This window comes from Sinocyclocheilus grahami, unplaced genomic scaffold, assembly GCF_001515645.1.
Source record: "Sinocyclocheilus grahami isolate Dianchi unplaced genomic scaffold, SAMN03320097.WGS_v1.1 scaffold132.1, whole genome shotgun sequence".
Classification (NCBI taxonomy): Eukaryota; Metazoa; Chordata; class Actinopteri; order Cypriniformes; family Cyprinidae; genus Sinocyclocheilus; species Sinocyclocheilus grahami.
This window is the reverse complement of record NW_015505311.1, coordinates 1,172,581-1,193,969: the sequence shown is the minus strand read 5'-3', so window position 1 is coordinate 1,193,969 and position 21,389 is coordinate 1,172,581. Positions and strand designations below refer to the sequence as shown.

At 37.0% G+C, this 21,389-nt stretch overlaps 2 protein-coding genes across 2 annotated transcripts; one reads left to right on the top strand and one right to left on the bottom strand.

Moving 5' to 3' along the window:
- The first annotated feature begins 979 nt into the window (after positions 1–979).
- LOC107590738 (endonuclease domain-containing 1 protein-like) lies at positions 980–2,662 on the top strand. The gene is made up of 3 exons (XM_016279648.1): positions 980–1,258; positions 1,922–2,462; positions 2,655–2,662. The coding sequence occupies exons 1-3, from the start codon at positions 980–982 to the stop codon at positions 2,660–2,662; spliced, it is 828 nt and encodes a 275-aa protein (XP_016135134.1).
- An 8,975-nt stretch (positions 2,663–11,637) lies between these two features.
- On the bottom strand, positions 11,638–20,967 carry LOC107590706 (equilibrative nucleoside transporter 4-like). Its single transcript, XM_016279611.1, has 11 exons — positions 20,850–20,967; positions 20,171–20,296; positions 19,460–19,591; positions 19,227–19,340; positions 18,959–19,087; positions 18,797–18,871; positions 16,767–17,035; positions 15,066–15,198; positions 14,302–14,489; positions 13,973–14,213; positions 11,638–12,696 (listed from the first exon to the last, which is right to left on the bottom strand). The coding sequence occupies exons 1-11, from the start codon at positions 20,893–20,895 to the stop codon at positions 12,545–12,547; spliced, it is 1,605 nt and encodes a 534-aa protein (XP_016135097.1). The 5' UTR covers positions 20,896–20,967; the 3' UTR covers positions 11,638–12,544.
- Between the last annotated feature and the right edge of the window lie 422 nt (positions 20,968–21,389).

The following is a 21,389-nucleotide window of genomic DNA, read 5'->3' as shown; positions in this document are numbered from 1 at the left end:
TTTCCTATTTGGGTTTATGTATATGCTTTTTTTTTTTTAGATGAACTGTTAGATGCCAGTGTTTCCTGTCATAACTATGCAAAGCTTTGATTTCTAAAATGGTATCATAGCTATTAAACTATTTCTTGTTATGATTTTAAATCTGTATTTAACCTCAGAACAATTTCAAAGTAAAATTAGGTGCTTTTGTGGTGGCTGTGCTTTAAAAATAAATTATTATAATCTTAATTCAAGTGAAGAAGGATTTTGAAAGTCTGACAGTTATCAGTGTTGAGCACTACTGTAAGGTTAACCTTGCCTACTTTAAATGTTTCAAAATGATTAACATTTGGAAACATTCGTTAGAATTTTAGAAAAGTAATCAAAAAGTTATCAAATGTAATCAGCTACATTACTTTAATAAAGTAATTGAAATAGTTGCACTACTTATTACATTTTAAATAGGGTAACTTGTAATATGTAACCTATTACGTTTCCAAAGTAACCTTCCCAACACTGTAACTAGTTAATATAATTCTGTCCTTCAATCCAATCTAATTTTTTATCTAATCCATTAAAACCAAACAAGTATATATTCAGGTGAGTGTCAACTATATAATGTTGGATTTTAATAAAATATTTGTCCACAATTGGGCTGTAACAAAAAGTTCAATTTGTGTTCAATTAATGTTATTATTGTTGTTATTATTATTATTTCTGAACAGTAACAGTTTTTTTTCTGTCGGAGTGGCTTTTCTCCATATTGTTTACAAGGCCTCCTTTTTAGAGGGAATACATAAAGCATTTAACTTCTACAGAGGATCATATTTTGTATACTTTTTCTACCACCAAATTTTATTTTCTTAAGTGTCAGAAATCCAGAAAAATATGAGGCAAAACAGAGAAATATTAAACACTTTGTACATTTAATTCATAAAAACAACCATGAGGTTTTTGTTCTTGCAGAGAGCTTGATAATCCATCAAACCTCTTCATCGTGATGCTGCTTCTTCGTGTGCTGATGCTGTCACTTCTCTCCGGTGGTTCAGCCAGAGTTGTGCAGAATTTTGAGATTGAATGTGGTCAATTTTTTGCAAATAGAAAATCACCAACAACATTTGCTGAACCCCAATACAGGCAGATCTGCCAAACTCTAAGTAATGTTCCTTATTATGCCACATTTTATGACACTGGCAAGAAGATTCCCCTGTACTCAGCCTACAAGTTTAAAGGGCTAATGGACTGCACAAGACAAGACAAGTGGTACATTGAACCTCAAGTAAGTGAATAAGTTATGGTATTTTTTGTAACATTACAGTTTTTACAGGTTTTACTTTTTATATTAATTGGTTGTAGGTTTTTTTTTGTGTGAGTCATTTCAAATTTACTGATAACACTAACGTCTTTGCTGTTTATCCTTTTAGATTCTGAAAATATTCACAGCTAACATTTAAAGTAAAATAATTTTTTTAATATACATTTTTTAAATAACACTTGTCTTATTTGTGTGTGCCACAGTTGCTGGTACCCTATTATGTAATACTTTGTGCAACCTCCTTTTGCTATGATAACAGCTCTCAGTCTTATTTTAAACTGTGTCATAAATTTGAAGAAAACATAACTAACTACATGTATATATAACAGACATTCTGTATGTGTACAGTTTACAATGAGCAATAAAAGTAAATCAGATAATCACATAAATGCTTCTGAAATTAAAGAGAGATTGCTAATATACTTACTTACTAATTACAAAGTGATGTACCGTGAGTTTATAATTGATCTTGCTGGGATGAAGAACAACAATAGATGTGGCCTAAAAGTGTTTGCCGTATTTTAAACTTTAGCCTACAGAGTCTGCATCACGTATTAGTATGATTTTGTTTCTCTTCTAATGTGAACTGTCCTTAAGCTCACGTTTTCAATTGTTTCACTTCTGCAGCTTGACGATAATAATGCATCACCAGACATGAAATTTGAGAAAGATGTGAAAAAACAAGGACTTGGAATCCATCAAGCTCTCAATGACGACTATAAGAACTCAGGCTTTGACAGAGGTCATCTGGCACCAGTCTACCAGGCAGAATCACAGAGCTGTGCTGATGCCACCTTCACTCTCACTAATGCTGCTCCACAAAACCTCTCTTTTAACCGAGGTCAGTGGAGGAAACTAGAAGAAAATATTGCAATATTTCTGAACAGTGAATGTAAATTATATACTGTTTACATTGTGACAGGGGTGGTACCAGGTGCAAGTCAAATAAAAAACAGAGTGAACGTGCCTAGTCATTTCTGGACTGCATACTGCTGCTTAGACAACAATAAGAAATGTCAGTTCTCAAAAGGGTTTATTGGAGAGAATAAGAACATTACTCCCAAAGAAAAAACTGTGAATGATTTAAAGACAGAGTTGGCAAAGCTTTATAATGTTGCATCATTTGAGTTGTTTGATCGCTCTACAGAACCTCCAGTGAAGAAACAAAGTGAATCAGAAAACAATGAATATAAGTTCTTTTATAATAAAGCGCCAGTGAGCTATTGTCTGAAAGAGAAACTTTATCAAATGTTTTCTTTGTTGTTATTGTTACTTCTAACTAAATGATTATAATAATAAGCTCAATCATAAAGAAAATCGTTACAAACTCTATTTTAATTATCTAATTTTCAATTCTTAGATGTTTGACTGTAATTAATAATTGAAACAATTATAATGTGTATAAATTGAGTGTATTATATTACACTAATATGAAATAAAGATTGAATTTTCTTTTTTAATTTAAAAAATATTTTTGGCTCCTTTGGCTCTTTATTGAACAGACATCCATCCATTAGATTATAACTGATGTTTCGCACATTTCTACTAGTAGATTCTACAGCAGATTGGATGACCAATCATTTTCTCCTATTAAATTCGGATAAGACAGATATATTACTTATTGGACCAAAAAAAAGTACACAGAATCTCTTGGATTACAATCTGCAACTACTGTAGATGTATGTACTGTTACTTCCTCTACAGTCAAAAATCTGGGTGTTATATTAGATAGCAACTTCATATTTCCCATGTTACAAAAACAGCATTCTTCCATCTTAGAAACATTGCCAAGTTACGAAACATGTTACCTGTTTCTGATGCAGAAAAGCTAGTTCATGCATTCATGACCTCTAGACTGGACTATTGTAATGCACTGCTAGGTGGTTGTCCTGCATCTTCAATAAACAAGCTACAGGTAGTCCAAAACGCAGTCCTTACCAGGTCAAGAAAATATGATCATATTACCCCAATTTTACAGTCTCTGCACTGGCTACCTATTAAGTTCCTTATCAGTTACAAAATATTATTACTTACCTATAAGGCCCTTAATGGGTTAGCTCCTGCATACCTAACTAGTCTTCTACCACGCTACAATCCATAACGCTCCCTAAGTTCACAAAACTCTGGACTTTTGGTAGTACCTTGTGGCGGAACGGGAAAAGGCATAACTGGGAAAATGAAACCAAAATAATTGTCATGACCGCCAGCGAATAGGAACGGGAGTCTAATTTGGGAAGGAAGTGATGTGGCTATATACATATATAGTGGAACAGAATCTGTCGGATGGCTCATGGCTTTCCGTAACACACACCAGCAAAAAGTTCACCCACACCACATTCGCCCACGCATACCGTACCGTACAAATCCCTTATGTGAGTATTTTCTTTTCCACCTTAATATATTAATTTGTCTAATGGTCTGGGCAACTGGAATTAATCTTGTTTGTATTCCTTTGTTTTTTCCCCCCCTCCTTTTTTATCGGTTTTGAATTGTAACCTTCAGAACGGGACTATCGAAACTGCTGAGGTGAATGCAGATTTAGACTGGAGTCTCACAATACTAGCGATTTATTGTATAGTTCGTTTTTTTGACTGATGGATGTGCAATGTATGTTCACCTTCTTGTGAACTAATTCTTAGTTTTTTTTAATTGTTTTTCTCTCTCTTGTGAAAAATACATATGATCAACTGAACTGAAAACTTATTTCCCCTGAGAATTTATTTCCTGCTTTGCATTATATTCTCTGCTGATGTGAATTTGTATGTAATGGGTGGCTTTGAATGGCTATCTGGGTTTAACTACTTTTGACAGGCTTATTCCTGTCTGGCGCCCGAACATTGAGTTGGTAAAATTATTTATAAAGAAAGAGAAAAGAACACTTGGATGATTGTCTTTAAGTGAATTTTGAACAGTTTTTCTTGCAAAAGCGTTTGTGGAAAAGAAACTGTGAAATTGTGAATTCTGTTTTTTGTGTAATTGAGAATTAATTAGGAAAATGGACATGTGATTAAGTGTTATTGGGTTAAACTTTGATTAAAATTTTTGAGCTGGGAAAACTGTAAACCTCTTGTAAATTTTGGACATATATTGTAGTTTGTTATTTTTTTTTGTTATTTTCCTGGTGCCCCTAATTTCCCCAAAAGACCAACACATACATTCCAGAATTTCCTTTTTAATTTTATTTGCCCAACATTTTATATTGTCCACAGAGTTACATACACACTACAAACATGGCCACTACCCCTCCTTCACCTTCGACGTCTGTGGAAATTGAAACCCCCCCCCCCAGACATAGCAACTCCAGTCTGGCCATCTGTGCAACCAAGACCAGTTCCTCCACCTCATGTTTCCACCTTCCATTTCACACCCACTCAGTTCAGCAGTCACCATCCCAGGTCTCAGGCACACTTTGCCACCGCACCTCCAGGTGGCACCGCATCATTTCAGCCTGATCCTATGCAACTTTGCACCTCCACTGAAACTTCACCACCATCCTCAGTGTCACAGCAACGCCTGCCAGGCCACCTTCCCACTCCTGGAAAGGACATTTATCAGCTTACTGCCCATGTACAAGGAAACTAGGATCATTTATTTGACTGTCTGAAACGGCAAGAGAAAGCTGTGAAGCAACTCATCCAAGAATCTGAAAAATCCATTTCCCTGCACGATGCAAAGCTTGCAAAACTAGCTGCAAAAATGGAAACTAGCCATCAGCAAACCTTGGACAGGACAGCTGCCCTTAAACAAGATGAGGAAGGAAGCATAGATCAGCTGATTAAAGCTATGAAGGTGATGGTGACAGGAGAACTCAAAGAAAGTGAAGGTACCTTAGTCTCTGAGGTTCGCTTTATGGTGGAACAAGTTCAGATGGAATTACAGAAGGACATACGAGCTTCACAGGAAAACACACAAATGGACTGTGAACAGCTTTCCAAATATATCAGACATTGTACCACTCAATTGTATGCCCTGTGCAACGACTTTAAAGATTTACGATTGGAAATACGTAATCATTTTAAATCACTCGAAAAAGCAGTGGTAGATCAACCAAGAAGAGCACCATTACCATCTCACCACACCGTCCCATCTTCATCTCCACCATTAGAGGCTGCACCCATATTGCACCCTACACCAGCTGTCAAAAGTGATCATTTGAAGTTGTCTTTCCCAACATTTGGAAGACCCTCAGATGATGCTGATCCACTGTTGTATTTAACTCATTGTCAAGACTTTTTGGTTTTACATCCCCTGGCTGATGCTGACATCTTGGCTACCTTCCGCACTGCCCTATACGGCACAGCACGTGACTGGTGGGAAGTTGTTCGATCTTCTATTACCACTTGGAACGAGTTTGAAACGGCTTTCCTCTCATCCTTCCTCTCTGAGGACTATGAAGATGAGCTGGCAGAGCGGGTCCGAACTAGAACACAGGGAGAAAAAGAGTCGATCAGAGACTTTGCTTTCACATACCGAGCACTTTGCAAATGGTGGAAGCCCACCCCAACGGAGAGTGAGCTAGTGAAAAGGATTCTCAAAAACATCAAGCCTTACCTAGCCAGCCAACTTCGTAGCAGAGTAAATACCGTGGATGAGTTGGTAAAACTGGGTTTTCAGCTGGAGAAAGACAATGTTCAGCAGTTACACTATGAAGGACGCATGACTCAACCATCACCACAAAGACCCACCTCCCGTCGACTTGCTGAAAGTCCTCCAGTCCAGTGTTGGAGATGCAAAGGTCAGCACCCACCAGGCTACTGTCCACTCTATTCTTCCCCGCAGTCAACCCCGTCGTCCAGTCAGCATTCTTCTGCTGGAAATACGCGTTCCTTCCAACCTCAAAGGCAAGGAGTACCACCGTCTAACAATGCTCTGTTTATTACACCTCCTTCAAAGTCATTCAGCAAGTCTGCCTCTAAGCATGTTGCCATACCTCAACAGTTAGTTGTACCCGTTTCTATTGGAGCTTGGAGAGGAAAAGCCATCGAGGATACGGGAGCAAGTTATACTCTTCTCCATTAGAGCTTGTCTAAGGAAATTGATTCCATTGCCAACCTCCATCCCTGGACATTTGGCCCACTCTATTTGGCCAATGGAGAAGCCGAAGTGCCTTTAGGATAGACAGATGTTCAGATCACACTTCACAACAAAGACTTTCCCCCTCAGTCTGCCATTCTCACCTCCAAAGCCCTGGCTTACTCCGTAGTCTTGGGCCTGGACTTCATCTTTTCCAGCGGTCTACAGATAAATGTAGCTGACCAAAAATATGCATTCAAGTCAAAGCTCGGTGACGAGTATCCTTTTCAATCCGGACATGCCAGCGTTCCCAATGAAAGACCCCAACATCTGAAAAAGAATCCACAAACCCAACGCTCAAACCAGTCACTTTCACTACTCAGATCTATTCCTCCATTACAATTTACACCATCAGTATCACAACCATCAGCCTACATGGATGACCAGACCTTGATAGAGAAGGCTGTCACAGAAGCTCACTTAACGCTGGAAGGGAAGCAACAATTACTTCACCTACTACAATCCAACCCAAAAGTCTGCACTCTTCAGCTTGGAAGGACAACTTCCATGCCAGCGTTCCCAATGAAAGACTCCAACATCTGAATAAGAATCCACAAACCCAACGCTCAAACCAGTCACGTTCACTACTCAGCTCTATTTCTCCATTACAATTTACACCATCAGTATCACAACCATCAGCCTACATGGATGACCAGACCTTGATAGAGAAGGCTGTCACAGAAGCTCACTTAACGCTGGAAGGGAAGCAACAATTACTTCACCTACTACAATCCAACCCAAAAGTCTGCACTCTTCAGCTTGGAAGGACAACTGTTCTCCAACATTGTATTTACACCACTCACCCAGTACCCATAAAGCAACGTCCATATCGATTGACTCCGGAAAAGCAAGCGGTTGTAAAAGAACAATTAAAGGAAATGATGGAAAATGGTATAGTAGAACCATCTTACTCTGCCTGGGCCTCACCTGTGGTTTTAGTCCCAAATAAGGATGGGAACTTAAGATTCTGCGTCGATTACCGTAAGGTAAATGCCGTCACTGAGAGAGATGCATATCCTTTGCCCAACATCACAGAGATCTTAGAGTCTCTCTCAGGAGCAGTCATCTTTTCCACTATTGATTTGAACAGTAGTTACTGGCAGGTAACAATGGACCCTGAGAGCAAGTCTAAAACGGATCGCTCTGTTCCCACGGCTCTCGGCCCCGCCCCTCTCGTCACAGCTGTAAAGTTGCTTTGCAACTAACTAAGCTAGCCAACTGCTAAGCCACATCTCTGACACAGTTTCAGTCTCGATTTACAAAATGTTTGAAATCATAAGATCATAAAGTTACTCCACGCGAGGAACGAGGAGATGTGGAACACCACGGAAAAAAAAGACACTGTATAAAAAACAGAAACAAAAACGGAGGGTAGACACGGAGGTTACTGTTTTCGGTCTGGCATTCTGTAACGATACCGCTACTGTGAGGAGCACGGACGTGGTGTAAACTTCAAACGAACAGACTTTAATTAACATCCAAGGAACCAGGAACACACACGTAGCAGGATTAAATGAAAGACGAAGAACTCAGAACAGGACTCACTATAAATACACCTGACTTGACGAGGGGATGACGAGATACACCTGGAACTAATGAACAATTAACATGGGAAAACTAGGTCAAGGCAGGCACATGGATAGGGACAAACACACAGAGTCCAGGGGCGTGACAGTTACGTTATTACAAAAATTTCCATTGAAAAAGTATGACAAACACATGACACTAGTGAAAACATTTACACACATTTGGTGTTTAGAAATTTGTCCCACTCAGTCAATATGAGTTTAATTAACAACTAATGTATTTACACTGAAACCATTGTAAATACATTTTTAAAAAACACTGGAAACGGATTACATTCATAACTCAAAATCTGATGTTGATTTTCTTGGTCAGGTGACAGAAAACAACGTGCACACTGATTGACAACAGTGAATTTTGTAAACCTCCAAATTTAAACTTAAATGTCATGAATGCAGTAAGATACAATGAGACAAAACAGAGAAATATTAAACACATCTGTGCATTTATTTGCATTCATTCCTTTAAGAAAATTACCAGTAGATCTCATTAGAGTGTAAAACAAAATTAATCAACCAAAACCACCAGAGAGAAAATGCAATACTAACAAGAAGAGCTTACTTAGTGTCCTATTCAGCCAGTGTGCATGTTTAACCTTTACTTCATGAGATCCATCAGGGGTATATCACAAAATACAAAAGGGGGAGACTAATAACTCACAGAAAAAATTATTTTCTAATTTGATGCCATTCTGCCACCTGTCAAAAAGAGCATGTCAGGTGAATTCAGATATATAGGGCCACTATATACTATATCCAGTAACAAATATCAGAAACATTTATTTAAAGTTATCTTTTAGTTTTTATAAACAAACACATGTTTGTTAAATGGACCTATGTTTAAATATGTAATGTATAGCCATAGAGAGATATGCAGTGGATCAAGTTTGTGTGCCTCTGCTCATTTCTTTAAAAGTGTTCCTACTCATTGCTTAAAAATGTTAAATGGCAAAGCAGGAGGTTAGAAATGCTCGCCTATCTCACTGCAGCACCAGTGTATCCTTGCCTTTGGTGTCGGTATGTACTGTAATATTTTTAGAGTCGACTTTGGGCTCTTACATTTTATTCTTTATTATTTGTTGAGTATCTAATAGTAAATGTTTACTTGCTACACGGAAGGTGTTATGTATCATGTTTCTTACATTCTTGCATTATTGTCTCTTCATTGATAATAGCTTGATCTTTGACTTGTAATGTAATTTATTATATTATACAGTATAAGCTGTTATAAAAAGTATCACATGTAGTTCTTGTTCATGCAGAGAGCTTGATAATTCATCATCTCATCCTCTTCATCATGCTGCTCCTTCTTCATGTGCTGATGCTGTAATTTCTCTTTGGTGGTTCAGTTAAAGTTGTGCAGGATTTTGAGAGTGAAATATTACTTAATCTAAAAATATGTTAAACATTTTACACTCTACATCATTATTTCAACTAAAAGTCTTGAAATAGTACACAGTGACATACCACAACAATGCTGGAGTAGTGCATTTAATTGCTTCTGTAAAGTGCTTAAATGCACATTGACATTTAAGGCTTGACAAGAAACTTGAAATTTAACAAATAAATAAAAATGACACTACTTAATCTAGAAAACCACACACGTTAGCAGTTAATTTGATAGAGTATTAAACAGAGAAATAGATCAATGTTTACTAAGTAAACAAGAGATTGTTTGCCTAGCATATGTGTGTAACAGGAAAAACTAAAAAAGATAAATGCTGAATGTGAACATGAATGTACATTTGTTTGTTTTTTTTCTTATATCCAGTATTCTCAAGTGTATCTTTTTTCTTATTTTTAATTATATTGCAGAATGATGATAATAATAAAGGACCAGACATGGCATGTGAGGGGACTGTGAATATTCAAATACATGGAGACCGTCAAGCTCTTAATGGAGACTATTATGACAGAGATCATCTGGCACCAGTCTACCTGGCGAACACACAGAGCTGTGCTGATGCCACCTTTACTTTGACCAATGCTGCTCCACAAAAGTGTGTTGCGGAGGGAAGTAGAAAAATAGATGGCACAATATCTGGAATTGAAATGTAAGTTTAAATATTTACATTGTAACAGGGGTGGTACCAGGCACTCATAACATAACAAACAGAGTGAACGTGCCTAGTCACTTCTGGACTGCATTCTGCTGCTTAGACCAGAATAGATGTTCAGACTCAGGAGTCATTGCAACCAATAACTCCAGTATTAGGGAAATGAATGTGGCTGCGTTAGAGGCAGAGTTGGGAAACCTTTATGGAAGAACATTTCAGTTGTTTCAATAATAATAACAAAAGCAGACAGGGGTTGCTTCAAAATAAATCCTCACTGAGTGATTACACTTTGCAAACATTTTTGAGGGAGCCTATTTTGAGTGATTTTTTTTTAATTCAGATTATTATAATTTCATTTGAATTCTAATCACTATAATATCTCCTGTCAGAATTTTGGGGGAATCTATATTGGGTGATATTATGTTGTATTTCTTAATCAAATGACAAATTAGAATGACAATTATCTGTAAAATAATAATGAATATGATAAAGAGTTTACTGAAACTTTTATCATTATAATATCTCAATTAAAATCTAATACGCCAATACTGCATCAATACTGCAAACCGTGTACTGGATACTTCTAGAAAAACGTGTGCATTTGCACCTGATTACTCAAAATAACTGAACATACCAAGATTTTGTGATCTTATATGGTACAATAACAGTATCAAACAATCAGAAGGTACCAAGCTGTCAGTCACAATGGGGCTCTGATACTTTAACCAGTGTCAGTGGAGGAAAACAAACAATAACAAAAAGTTGTGAAAAGTTTGTTTAGTTTATTAGAAGAAATCATTGAAGATTTAATTATAATGGTTTGAATTGTAATGGATTGAGCTCTTGACTCTGAACAGGTCATGGGCATATTGCAATTACTAAAAAATCGGCAAACTTCAACAAAACCTACAAGAATAGGAGTTCTTAAAATGACAAGCTCCAATCTTTATCTAGCTTTTTATTTTGATGGGGTCTCCACGACTATGGATTTTGGACTCTGAACTGGTCATGGACATATAGCCTACTCCGATTGCTAAACAACCTGCATACTTCAACAAAACCTACAAGCATAGGCATTCTCAAAATGACACCCCCCAATCTATTTCTACCCTTTTTACACTTTTATTGACTGAATCAGTGTAAAAAGGACAGTAAATGACGGGATGACGAGGGGAAATGGCTCCACAACTCGTCCCCAACACTAGCACTGCAGCTTCCCAGGCTGCTACAATAATTGCTGTATTTGGCACAGTTTGTAAGATCCGTGGCGTCAAATCTTAGACTCTTAAGCCCCGTTCACACCAAGAACGATAACTATAGTAGGGCTGTGCGAAAAATCAAATTAGATAACTATAAAGATAACGATTTTAGCATCCACACCAGCGGACGATATCGTCTGTTTATTCCAAGCGCACGCTCGTCTGCCGCTTTAAATTCTCGAGCTTGTTACATGATGGATTCTGATTGGCTGTCAATTTTTTAGCATTCATCAGCTGGTGAAAAATCATTTTGAAAGTGATTCCAACGATATCGTTTCTCTTTGTCTTTATCGTTATAGTTGTGGTGTGGACTCTGCTATTCTTTAATATTGAGAACGATTTTTAGAACTATATCTTTATCGTTATCGTCCTTGGTGTGAACGGGCCTTTAGGGACCATTTACACAGAACATCTTTTTCCATTACACTGCGCGTTGTTTAGCTATTTAAACTCCCTAGACTGATGTGTTTGACCGTTGCGCGTTCTAAAAACTTGGCACTAAAAATAAAATAACTTTAAAAAACTTTTTAAATAAAACATGCTTTTCCCCATTCCATTGCCCTCGTCTCACGTTTGTCAAAGCAAAAACATGTTCTGTGTGAACTGTAAATCCTTCCACTTACAGATTTATCTGGCCATCACGTTAAAAAAGCAAACAGGATATAGTCAATTTAACATATCAGTCAAACGACACCTTCCTGTCTCAATGGGTGCTTTTTGGCCAGAATAAGATGTTTTGCGAATAATGAAACTATTCGTTACCTAACCTTGGTTTAAACAGGTGAAAGTGGAGGGTCATAATCTAAAACAAGACACCAACACGATTATAACGACCAGCCATAAAGCAGAACTTTAAAGCATACCTTACAGTAAATTACACATGGTGGCCATACATTTAAACATGACAGGAACAGTCATACATCAATTTATTTAGCAAGGTGATGGTTATTCAGAAAGTTTTGGATAATACTCTAATGAATATCTCAACACATTTTATATAAGCCAACATCCCTGATGAACAAATCAGCATATGCAGCTGCTCACCAGCATATGTTGTGTTTTGGATGCTGGTCCGCACAATGAAATTCTAATATGCTGGTGTGTCCCAAACTGGGATTTTTAACTTGCTTAACCAGCAGACTTTCCTTGCATAAACCAGATTGGACCAGTATGCAAACTCTGGTCTAAGCTGGTATTTTCAGCAAGGATAGTCTTTGGAAATGTTCTTTATCCTTACATTAACAATTATACAAAACAGTGTACATGTGAGAAAGACGCTCAGTGGCCAGACATATAGCTCTGTAATGTGAGTGTGTTGTTGAGTTTCAGTGTGTGAGTAGAATGTGCCTGTGAGGTCAGGCTGTATGTTGAGTAAGACACAGCAGACCCGAGCATCAGTCCCGCCATATATGATACCGTCATGGTGTTCCCTGTAAAAATGCATTGAAGAAAAAAATGCTGAAGAAAAATCACAATAAAATTTCAATATATCAGTTGCTTCTCCTAGACAGAAATGGGATTAAATAGTAAGCAAATGGAGAATTTTCCTTAAGTCTACTGCTTCTCAAATTATTCTCATTAGAAATAATCCAATAATAAGAAGCCTCCAACAATTTGCCAACAATCAGAGATTTCGATATCAACTCAAATAGCCTACTGCTCATCAAATGTTTACAAAAAAAATATATAAAAAATTTGAGCTATGCTATCCATATTAATTTTATCTCACTGAATTTTTCAGTACTGTGACTCTCTCTTGAAACCAAGACGGAAGTGACTTAAACTGCAATTCATCATTTGGCCACTAGAGACTGTCCCATAGACCCCCCTATGTTAAAATGCCCAACTTTAAAAATATGTTTACAGCCTGGTACAAAAAGTGGTTTTGGTCTATATAGCTAATTTTGCCCTTCATGACAACTGTGAGGGGGTGAAGTTTTTTATAACTCATCCGTTTAAATTATATTAAGCCTTAAAGTTCTGCATAATTAAGGGCGTGGCCATTTGAGTGACAGGTGGATTGCCACTGCTGGCACCACCATAGAGCTAGGCGGGCGTGGTTTCAGCAACTAGCTCCACCCACATCCCACCTCTTTACCCATTTTCGATTATCCAGGAGTGACAATATGGCGATGGCCGGCTCCGCCCACTTTAGGCTTCAAAAATGCTCTTCCATGACACTACGTCTATGTTTTTATACAGTCTATGGTCTGTTTTAGATTAAAGTTAGACTATGTGTAACTGCCCTCTAGCGGTTGAAACCACTGATCTATATTATATGGTTGTGGTGATTGTGACGGAAAATATAGACACGATTACTTAAAATTATTTTAAAAAAACAAGACAAATAAAGTACAAAGAAATTGACTTTATATTTGTATTTCTGGCAGTGTTACCAAAATATTAGGTATTTATTTCTATTCTGAAGACAGGTGGTTTAAACTTTGATAAGCTAAAGAGAGCATCAAATGAAATATTTGTACTACGAACATTCTGATCATCCCTAAATCATTTTAGAGTGATAAATTTGATGTTTAAAAACTCAAATCTAAAAATGTGAAACTAAACAGATCTTTACTATTACAGTAATTCAACAATTGCATTCACATTTTTTCTCAAAGCGTAACTGATAACACTTGCAGCCCTAAATCTCCAAAGAAACAAATGTTTTGTCTAGTTAATTACTTGTGTGTCAGCCATACTCACCTGCCACTTCTCGCTGTTGAAGTGGCACCTTGCCTGCCGCCTGTATCATTGGTACAGAGCCAAGGTATCCGTTACTGATTCCCAGCATCAAAGACAGGCCACAGGGCCAGGCTGGGTGCGCCAGCAGGGGGTGCTGCACGGGTGACACGCACATCACAAACAGTGGCAGAAAGAGGACGCGCAAACATGAACACACCAGCAGCTGCACACCACCCCACTCATACGGACAAGCTGCCAAGATCTAAAGAGAGAAATAAAGAGCTTTGAACATTTGCCATTTTTAAATGATAATATATGCTCATAGATGACATCAAAAAGCTTCATTTCACCTTGCCCACAAAGTCTGCCAAGTTGAACAGAGCCATGGTGAGAATAGGCAGCCATTCTCCCAGTGTATCATTGCGTAACTCTGACTCCAAACCAGGGAACAGACACAGTGTGATGAAATATGTCACCAAAATTGAGAGCATATAGGGCCAGATCATCCGGGCAACAGCACACCTCTGATCCAGCAGTTCTGTAAGAAAGTCATCATATATTATGTCAAAAAACTTCAGTCCTAAAAATGCAGTTAATTGAACTTAAAGCAACAGTTCACCAATAGAAAAAGAAAATGAAAATTTGCTCACCTTCAGGCCACCCAAGATGTAAATTTTTTTTTTCTTCATCAGAACAAATTTAGAGAAATTTATCATAACATCACTTGCTCACCAATGGATCCTCTGCAGTGAATGGGTGCCGTCAGAATGAGAGTCCAAACAGCTGATAAATACATCACAATAAGTAATCCACACGACAATAATCCATCAATTAATGTCTTGAAAAAGTGGATTATTGTGGTGTTTTTATCAGCTGTTTGCTCTCCCATTCTGTTTGTACCCATTCAGTGCAGAGGATTCATTGATGAGCAAGTGATGTTATGCTACATTTCTCCAAATTTGCTTAGAGGAACAAACTTATCTACATCTTGGGTGGCCTGAGGGTGAGTAAATTCTCAGTAAATTTTAATTTTTGTGTGAACTATTCCTTTAACTTTGTTTTGTAGTCTGTTCACTGAATAGCTACAGCATTTGTAATTAAACCTATAGCTCACCCTTCACGCCCATCCAGGTCCTTTTGGTGTCTGGTTTGGGCACGTCAAATCTGACATATATTCCATCTTCATGGGAACTGTTACCCAGATTAACTGCATCAGCTTCTTCAACTGTGCTTGACGCCACTCCATCCTAATTTGTGGAACTGCCATGAGTCAATGTCAATTTTATCTTTGAGCAAATCATCCTAAACAATGACTGTCTCAAAATCTGGTTGGGCTGTCTACTGCTTACAACAAATTTGGGGGAAATTAACCATTTTATATTGAGATGTAACCATTTTCTACCAAAAAAAATAAATAAATGAAGGAATAAAAAAAATCTTAATAAACATTTTCCTTGGCTACCCTTGTTAAAAAGAAGTACACTTTGGCATATTTTTAAAAAGAGTACTTATTATGGAAATAAAATTCTTAAAGGGATAGATCACACCAAAATAAAAAATTCTGCTATTTTCCATTTTTCAATTACTTTAGATGTGCTTTAGTAGTTTAGCAGATTTAGTCAACACATCAAAATAAGTGTACTTCTTTAAAGCATGACAAAAAGTTATTTAAAATAATGTTTTAAATTATACTTTAAAGTAAAACTTTTAATTTGACATTTTTACACATACTCAATAAAGTGTACTGGTTTAATTTAATTAATAATATATTCTCTCCAAGTAAAGCTTTTTAGAAATATACTTTTAAGATTACAAGTACACTACAAGTACATATTCAGTACAATTAAGCACACTTCTTTTTCACGAGGGTATGTCTATGACCTTGGATAAAGTGTTTTTGCTATGGTTTTTCATAGTGCATTGTAAGAAACAGTATTTAGCTAGGGAGCTTAATAAGTTTTGAAAAACCTATTACACTCATTTTGTTGCCATGGTTAACATAACTTTTCCTGCAATGTAAGAAGGAAAATAGCTAGCACAAACCCACAGAAACCTTTCAAAACCTGTCAGTAACATATGGATAAAGAACCCACACCCAAAACATCCCAAAAGTCAAGTGCAAACTATTATTTCTATGTGTGAAATTACCTCTTCCTCTGCGCTGCTGTCGTAATGTATCTGATAGCCACTATGGTTTTTTGAAGTAAAATTACTCATCTGTCCTTTGAGCCAGCTGTGGCGAGCTCTGTCAGTGTGATAACGGACAAAGTGTGTCCGTCGGACCACCACGTGTAACAGAAAACAGAGCGTCTCTATTGAGACAGAGAACAGGAAGAAGATGATGGTGTTGTTCTTCTCGTCCTCCACCAGCAGCTTTGTAAAAATCCGACTCAGAGAGACAATAACTCCTGCAGTGCCTGAAACAACCATAATTGACACACAAAAAAAACATCAAGTGCAATACACACGAACATTGCATATGATCAATAAAAATTGGGTGAATTCATATTTTGGAAAAAAATATATATCACTTATTCATATTACCATAATGCAAAAAAAAATCTCATTACTGCAATGTGAAAAATTTTATGAATATTATATCTATATCTACATTTATTAATAAAAAAATATATATATTATTTCAAAGAATCTGTATTTGCTGTACTGTCTTTAAAGGAAACATCGGATGCAAAATTCACTTTTACATGGTGTTTGATAATATTGTCATAGCAGTGTGTGGACACAACCACGCTACAATGATAAAATTCCATTCACTCCGTCAAGTGCAAACTATTATTTCTATGTGTGAAATTACCTCTTCCTCTGCGCTGCTGTCGTAATGTATCTGATAGCCACTATGGTTTTTTGAAGTAAAATTACTCATCTGTCCTTTGAGCCAGCTGTGGCGAGCTCTGTCAGTGTGATAACGGACAAAGTGTGTCCGTCGGACCACCACGTGTAACAGAAAACAGAGCGTCTCTATTGAGACAGAGAACAGGAAGAAGATGATGGTGTTGTTCTTCTCGTCCTCCACCAGCAGCTTTGTAAAAATCCGACTCAGAGAGACAATAACTCCTGCAGTGCCTGAAACAACCATAATTGACACACAAAAAAAACATCAAGTGCAATACACACGAACATTGCATATGATCAATAAAAATTGGGTGAATTCATATTTTGGAAAAAAATATATATCACTTATTCATATTACCATAATGCAAAAAAAAATCTCATTACTGCAATGTGAAAAATTTTATGAATATTATATCTATATCTACATTTATTAATAAAAAAATATATATATTATTTCAAAGAATCTGTATTTGCTGTACTGTCTTTAAAGGAAACATCGGATGCAAAATTCACTTTTACATGGTGTTTGATAATATTGTCATAGCAGTGTGTGGACACAACCACGCTACAATGATAAAATTCCATTCACTCCTTTTTTTAATCCCCAAAAAACTTAAACAGTCTCAATTATCAAGCCGTTTGATTTTCAAGCCCCGCCCACGACTGATGAACCGTCCCGTATTAACATATTTCCACCCTCATCCAGTTGTATGCTGTCCTCCATTTTCTCCGAGCTCGAGCAGCTGTAGCGACAATGTCTCGTAAGCAATGTAGATGTTTTGTAGTTAGATGTAAAAATGAACATAAGAGTCTTCATTCTCTCCCGACATCAGAGCCTCTGAGGACAGTGGATTAGTTTTGTTTTTGATGATAATGCACCACCAAATACACCTATATTCGTCTATGTCTGCACAAATAATTTTAATCCAGACAGCTTTCTGAACGAGGAACAATTAAAGGCAGGTTTTGCTTAAAAGTTAAAACTCAAGGATGGATCAGTACCGACTGTTCGTGATTCAGCTGCATCTCCAGAAGAAGTAGGTCTCACATTTGAATGATTATTTGCAAACCGTCTTTCCTCTTCTAAAGAAGAGAGGGGTGGGGTGAGCAGAGCTCATTAGCATTTAAAGAGACATTCACAGAAACGGGTCACTATGTACAGAGCTGGTTTTGACAAGGTAAAAAGGGTGTTGTTTTACACTACCATTGAGGAATTTTAACCAAAGTATGTTACAGACATTTCATGAAGACCCTAAAGAATCATACCAACTTGTGGAAAATGGGCATCCGATGTCCCCTTTAAGTTTCACCCAAATTTTAAAATGTGTCCTGTATTCATAATATTGCTTTCGCCAGTGAAAATATAGGGTCGTCTGAATCAGGAGAGAAATATGCACCGATAAAGCACTGTTTAGAAGTGAAAACAGTCCAAAATCATTCAAAACAAATACGTTGTTGGATTTTGATATGAAAATACAACAGGGTATGGATTTTTCCACTGGAGGAAGCGTTATGGATTATGGTGGTCAGAACAGGTCGTCGCCTTGATGGATTCTTACAAAAACAGTTTTTTGCTTCACAAGACATTAATTGATGGACTGGAGTCATGTGGATTGTGGATTATTGTGATGTTTTTATCAGGTGTTTGGACTCTCATTCTGACGGCACCCATTCACGGCAGAGCATCCACTGGTGAGCAAGTGATGTAATGCTACATTTCTCCAAATCAGTTCTGATGAAGAAATAAACTTATCTATATCTTAGATCTTCATTTTTGGTTAAGCTATTCCTTTAATACTTGTATTACAATTTTTTTTACTATATTATTAAATTACTGAGAATCTTCATTGATAATGATACAAAAAAAACCCAACTAAAACTAAATGCATTATGGTAATGAGAATGGGAGCACAATAATATGAAGTAAATATTACATTTATTCTAATATAATGGTTATAATTTCAGTCATGTGGTGATGGAAGTTTGACTCACTCTCTCCAGTCATCACGCCCTGTGTGTACCTCTTGGGCAGCATCCCAGTGTAACCATAGAAACTGGACTGCTGCACTGTAAAGGTCAAAAGTACAATGTTTACAGATCACAATAGCACAATGTAGGCCAGTCGCAAGAGCATGCTTGCTTGTATATATTTACCTGTGCATCCAAATGCAACAATGGCAATTGCGGCTAGAGTAAGAGCATAGGACTGCTGAGTGTCAAACAGCTCCAACCAGATGTCAAATACACTCACAAACACCAAAGGTCCCAATGCAAATAGATATCCTATTTATGCAACACAGGATAATTAGTGATATTGCAATAAAAAAATAAGAATCTTTGTGCGTATATGTAGAAAATGGTGCAGAGGAGCTTGTGAGTTTGCCTTAGACTTTATTTTGAGGCAATTTTTGCATGTTCTCACCCACACAGATGCGTGTGTTTAAGCTCAGTCTCTCCACAAGAGCGTTGTTCACAATGACAGCACTGAGAGCCACTAGAATATACGTCAAACTCATGTCGAACACAATAGAGGTGCCTGACAATAGAAGAGAAGTATTTTGACTGTGCAATGCATAGCTGTCATTTATCGACCTACAGCTCTGTGAATTTAATTTAGTCTTTCCTGTGATGTGTGACAGGTTGGTCGCATCACACCTGTGAATTTGCGGTGGAGGTAGTCCACATCGGTGATGAAACTATTGTATGGCAGTAGAAAGCCAACACCAGCCAACAGCATAGCAAAGTAGATGGCATGGTGGCGATCATCAGGAATGGATTCCTCTGAGTCTGAAAAGAAGACTTAAATGAATAGCAACCAGAATGACAGAGGAACTTGATCAACTTGAGCCATGTTTTAATGAATAAAAAACAACTCAATGCTTTTGTGTTGTGCATGATGGTGTCTTGCACTAATGCAGGGTTTCCCATAGGATTTGCTTACAAAAAGCTAATAATTCATTTACAAAAAAAATTTAACTAAAATAAATGTTACCAAACATTATGAAATTTTTATTGCTTATAATAAATATTTTTAACCAACATCAGAGTTGTGAATGTACTTGTGGTTGAATTATTAAAATATTAACTTAAAATCTCAGGGGGAACTTCAAGTATATATTTAATGTCAAAAAGAGTTTGGCTGACAAAAGAGTTTGGGAATCCTTTCACTAATGCATGCATTATTTCAGAAATCCATGCATCATATCCACATACGATATAACCTTAATGCATGCATCAAATACCTCAATATATACACACAGATTTATGTGTATGTGCAATTTAATGTATTTTGTATGAGCAATTTTTATAGTCCTGATTAGTATATTCGGTTATTGCTTAATATTAACTGTGTTGTACATAGCTCACCATGAACACTGTGAGATTTTATCCAACCCCTCTTCTCCTCCTCTGGCAGCTGACTAAAGCTGAAATTCGTGATCACAGCCTTCTCTCTACCCTGCCGATTTCTGCTCCACTCCTCAGAGTACATGCCTGGGGAAAAATGCCAGAATTCATATACTGGAAAAAAAACATGTATGCTTTAAATATATATATATATATATTCTTTTGTTTTATGCAACCAAGCATTGCAGTGGTTCTGTATTTGTTCCTACACCTGTTTTCATTTGAAGCATCTGGGCATGAATGTGTTGTTTCTCTCCTACCAGTTGACTTTGTACAACCGCGCGCGGTTTAAATTTTACGGCATGTTATGAAACACAGTTAGATTAGTCAATTGGATTAACGTTAGGTGATAAACGCAAGATTAACGTTGACACGTCGAGGTCACCTGACAGTTCCACCAAATCTATTTTTAGACATATGGATCCTCAATGTCATAGTGTAATTTTTGACGGCGGGAAAATAAAATTGAGATACTATTATCACATTGCTGTTGGAACGACGGATCATTTGTCTTTGGGGTTATTTGACACGCCTCTATACATACTGGCAACTAAATGCAATCGACACCTACAGTATGATAATAACTGAACATCAATCAGAGCTGTCGCTCGCTCTCGTGAATGGATAACAGGTCTCTTACCTGATGTTCTAATGTCATTCACTTCCTCAAGCGAATACTCTTTCATTAAGATCCAGTGTCTCGATTTCCAAGCGGTGTTATTTGACGATGCTCGTTTTCTGCTCCTTCATTCTCTCTCGAGGCTCCCCGCCCTCCTGAATCATCACGCGCTTAACAATTGATCACCGGGGCTAGTTGTCACACTTTCTATAGAGGGGGTTCATTTCTGTATAAACACATAGTACCTTAAAATATTGGCTACAAAAATAAATAAATAAACCTATTGAACTTTTCCACCGTTATTGCCCAGGAATTTATTTCAGCCACACTGTAACTGTCTTGTTACAATAAAAAACTACTTTTTATATCACTGATTCGAGATGAATTTCAATAAATGAATAAATGAATGAATGAACATTTATTTTAAATAAATAAAATTTATTTGAAAGGTTACACTCTTAAAAATAAATATTTGTATTGCCGTATGTGGTTTCATGAAAAACCTTTAACGTCCATGAAAAGGTTTCTTCAGATCAGTGGCTTGCTATTTTTTAGATGCTG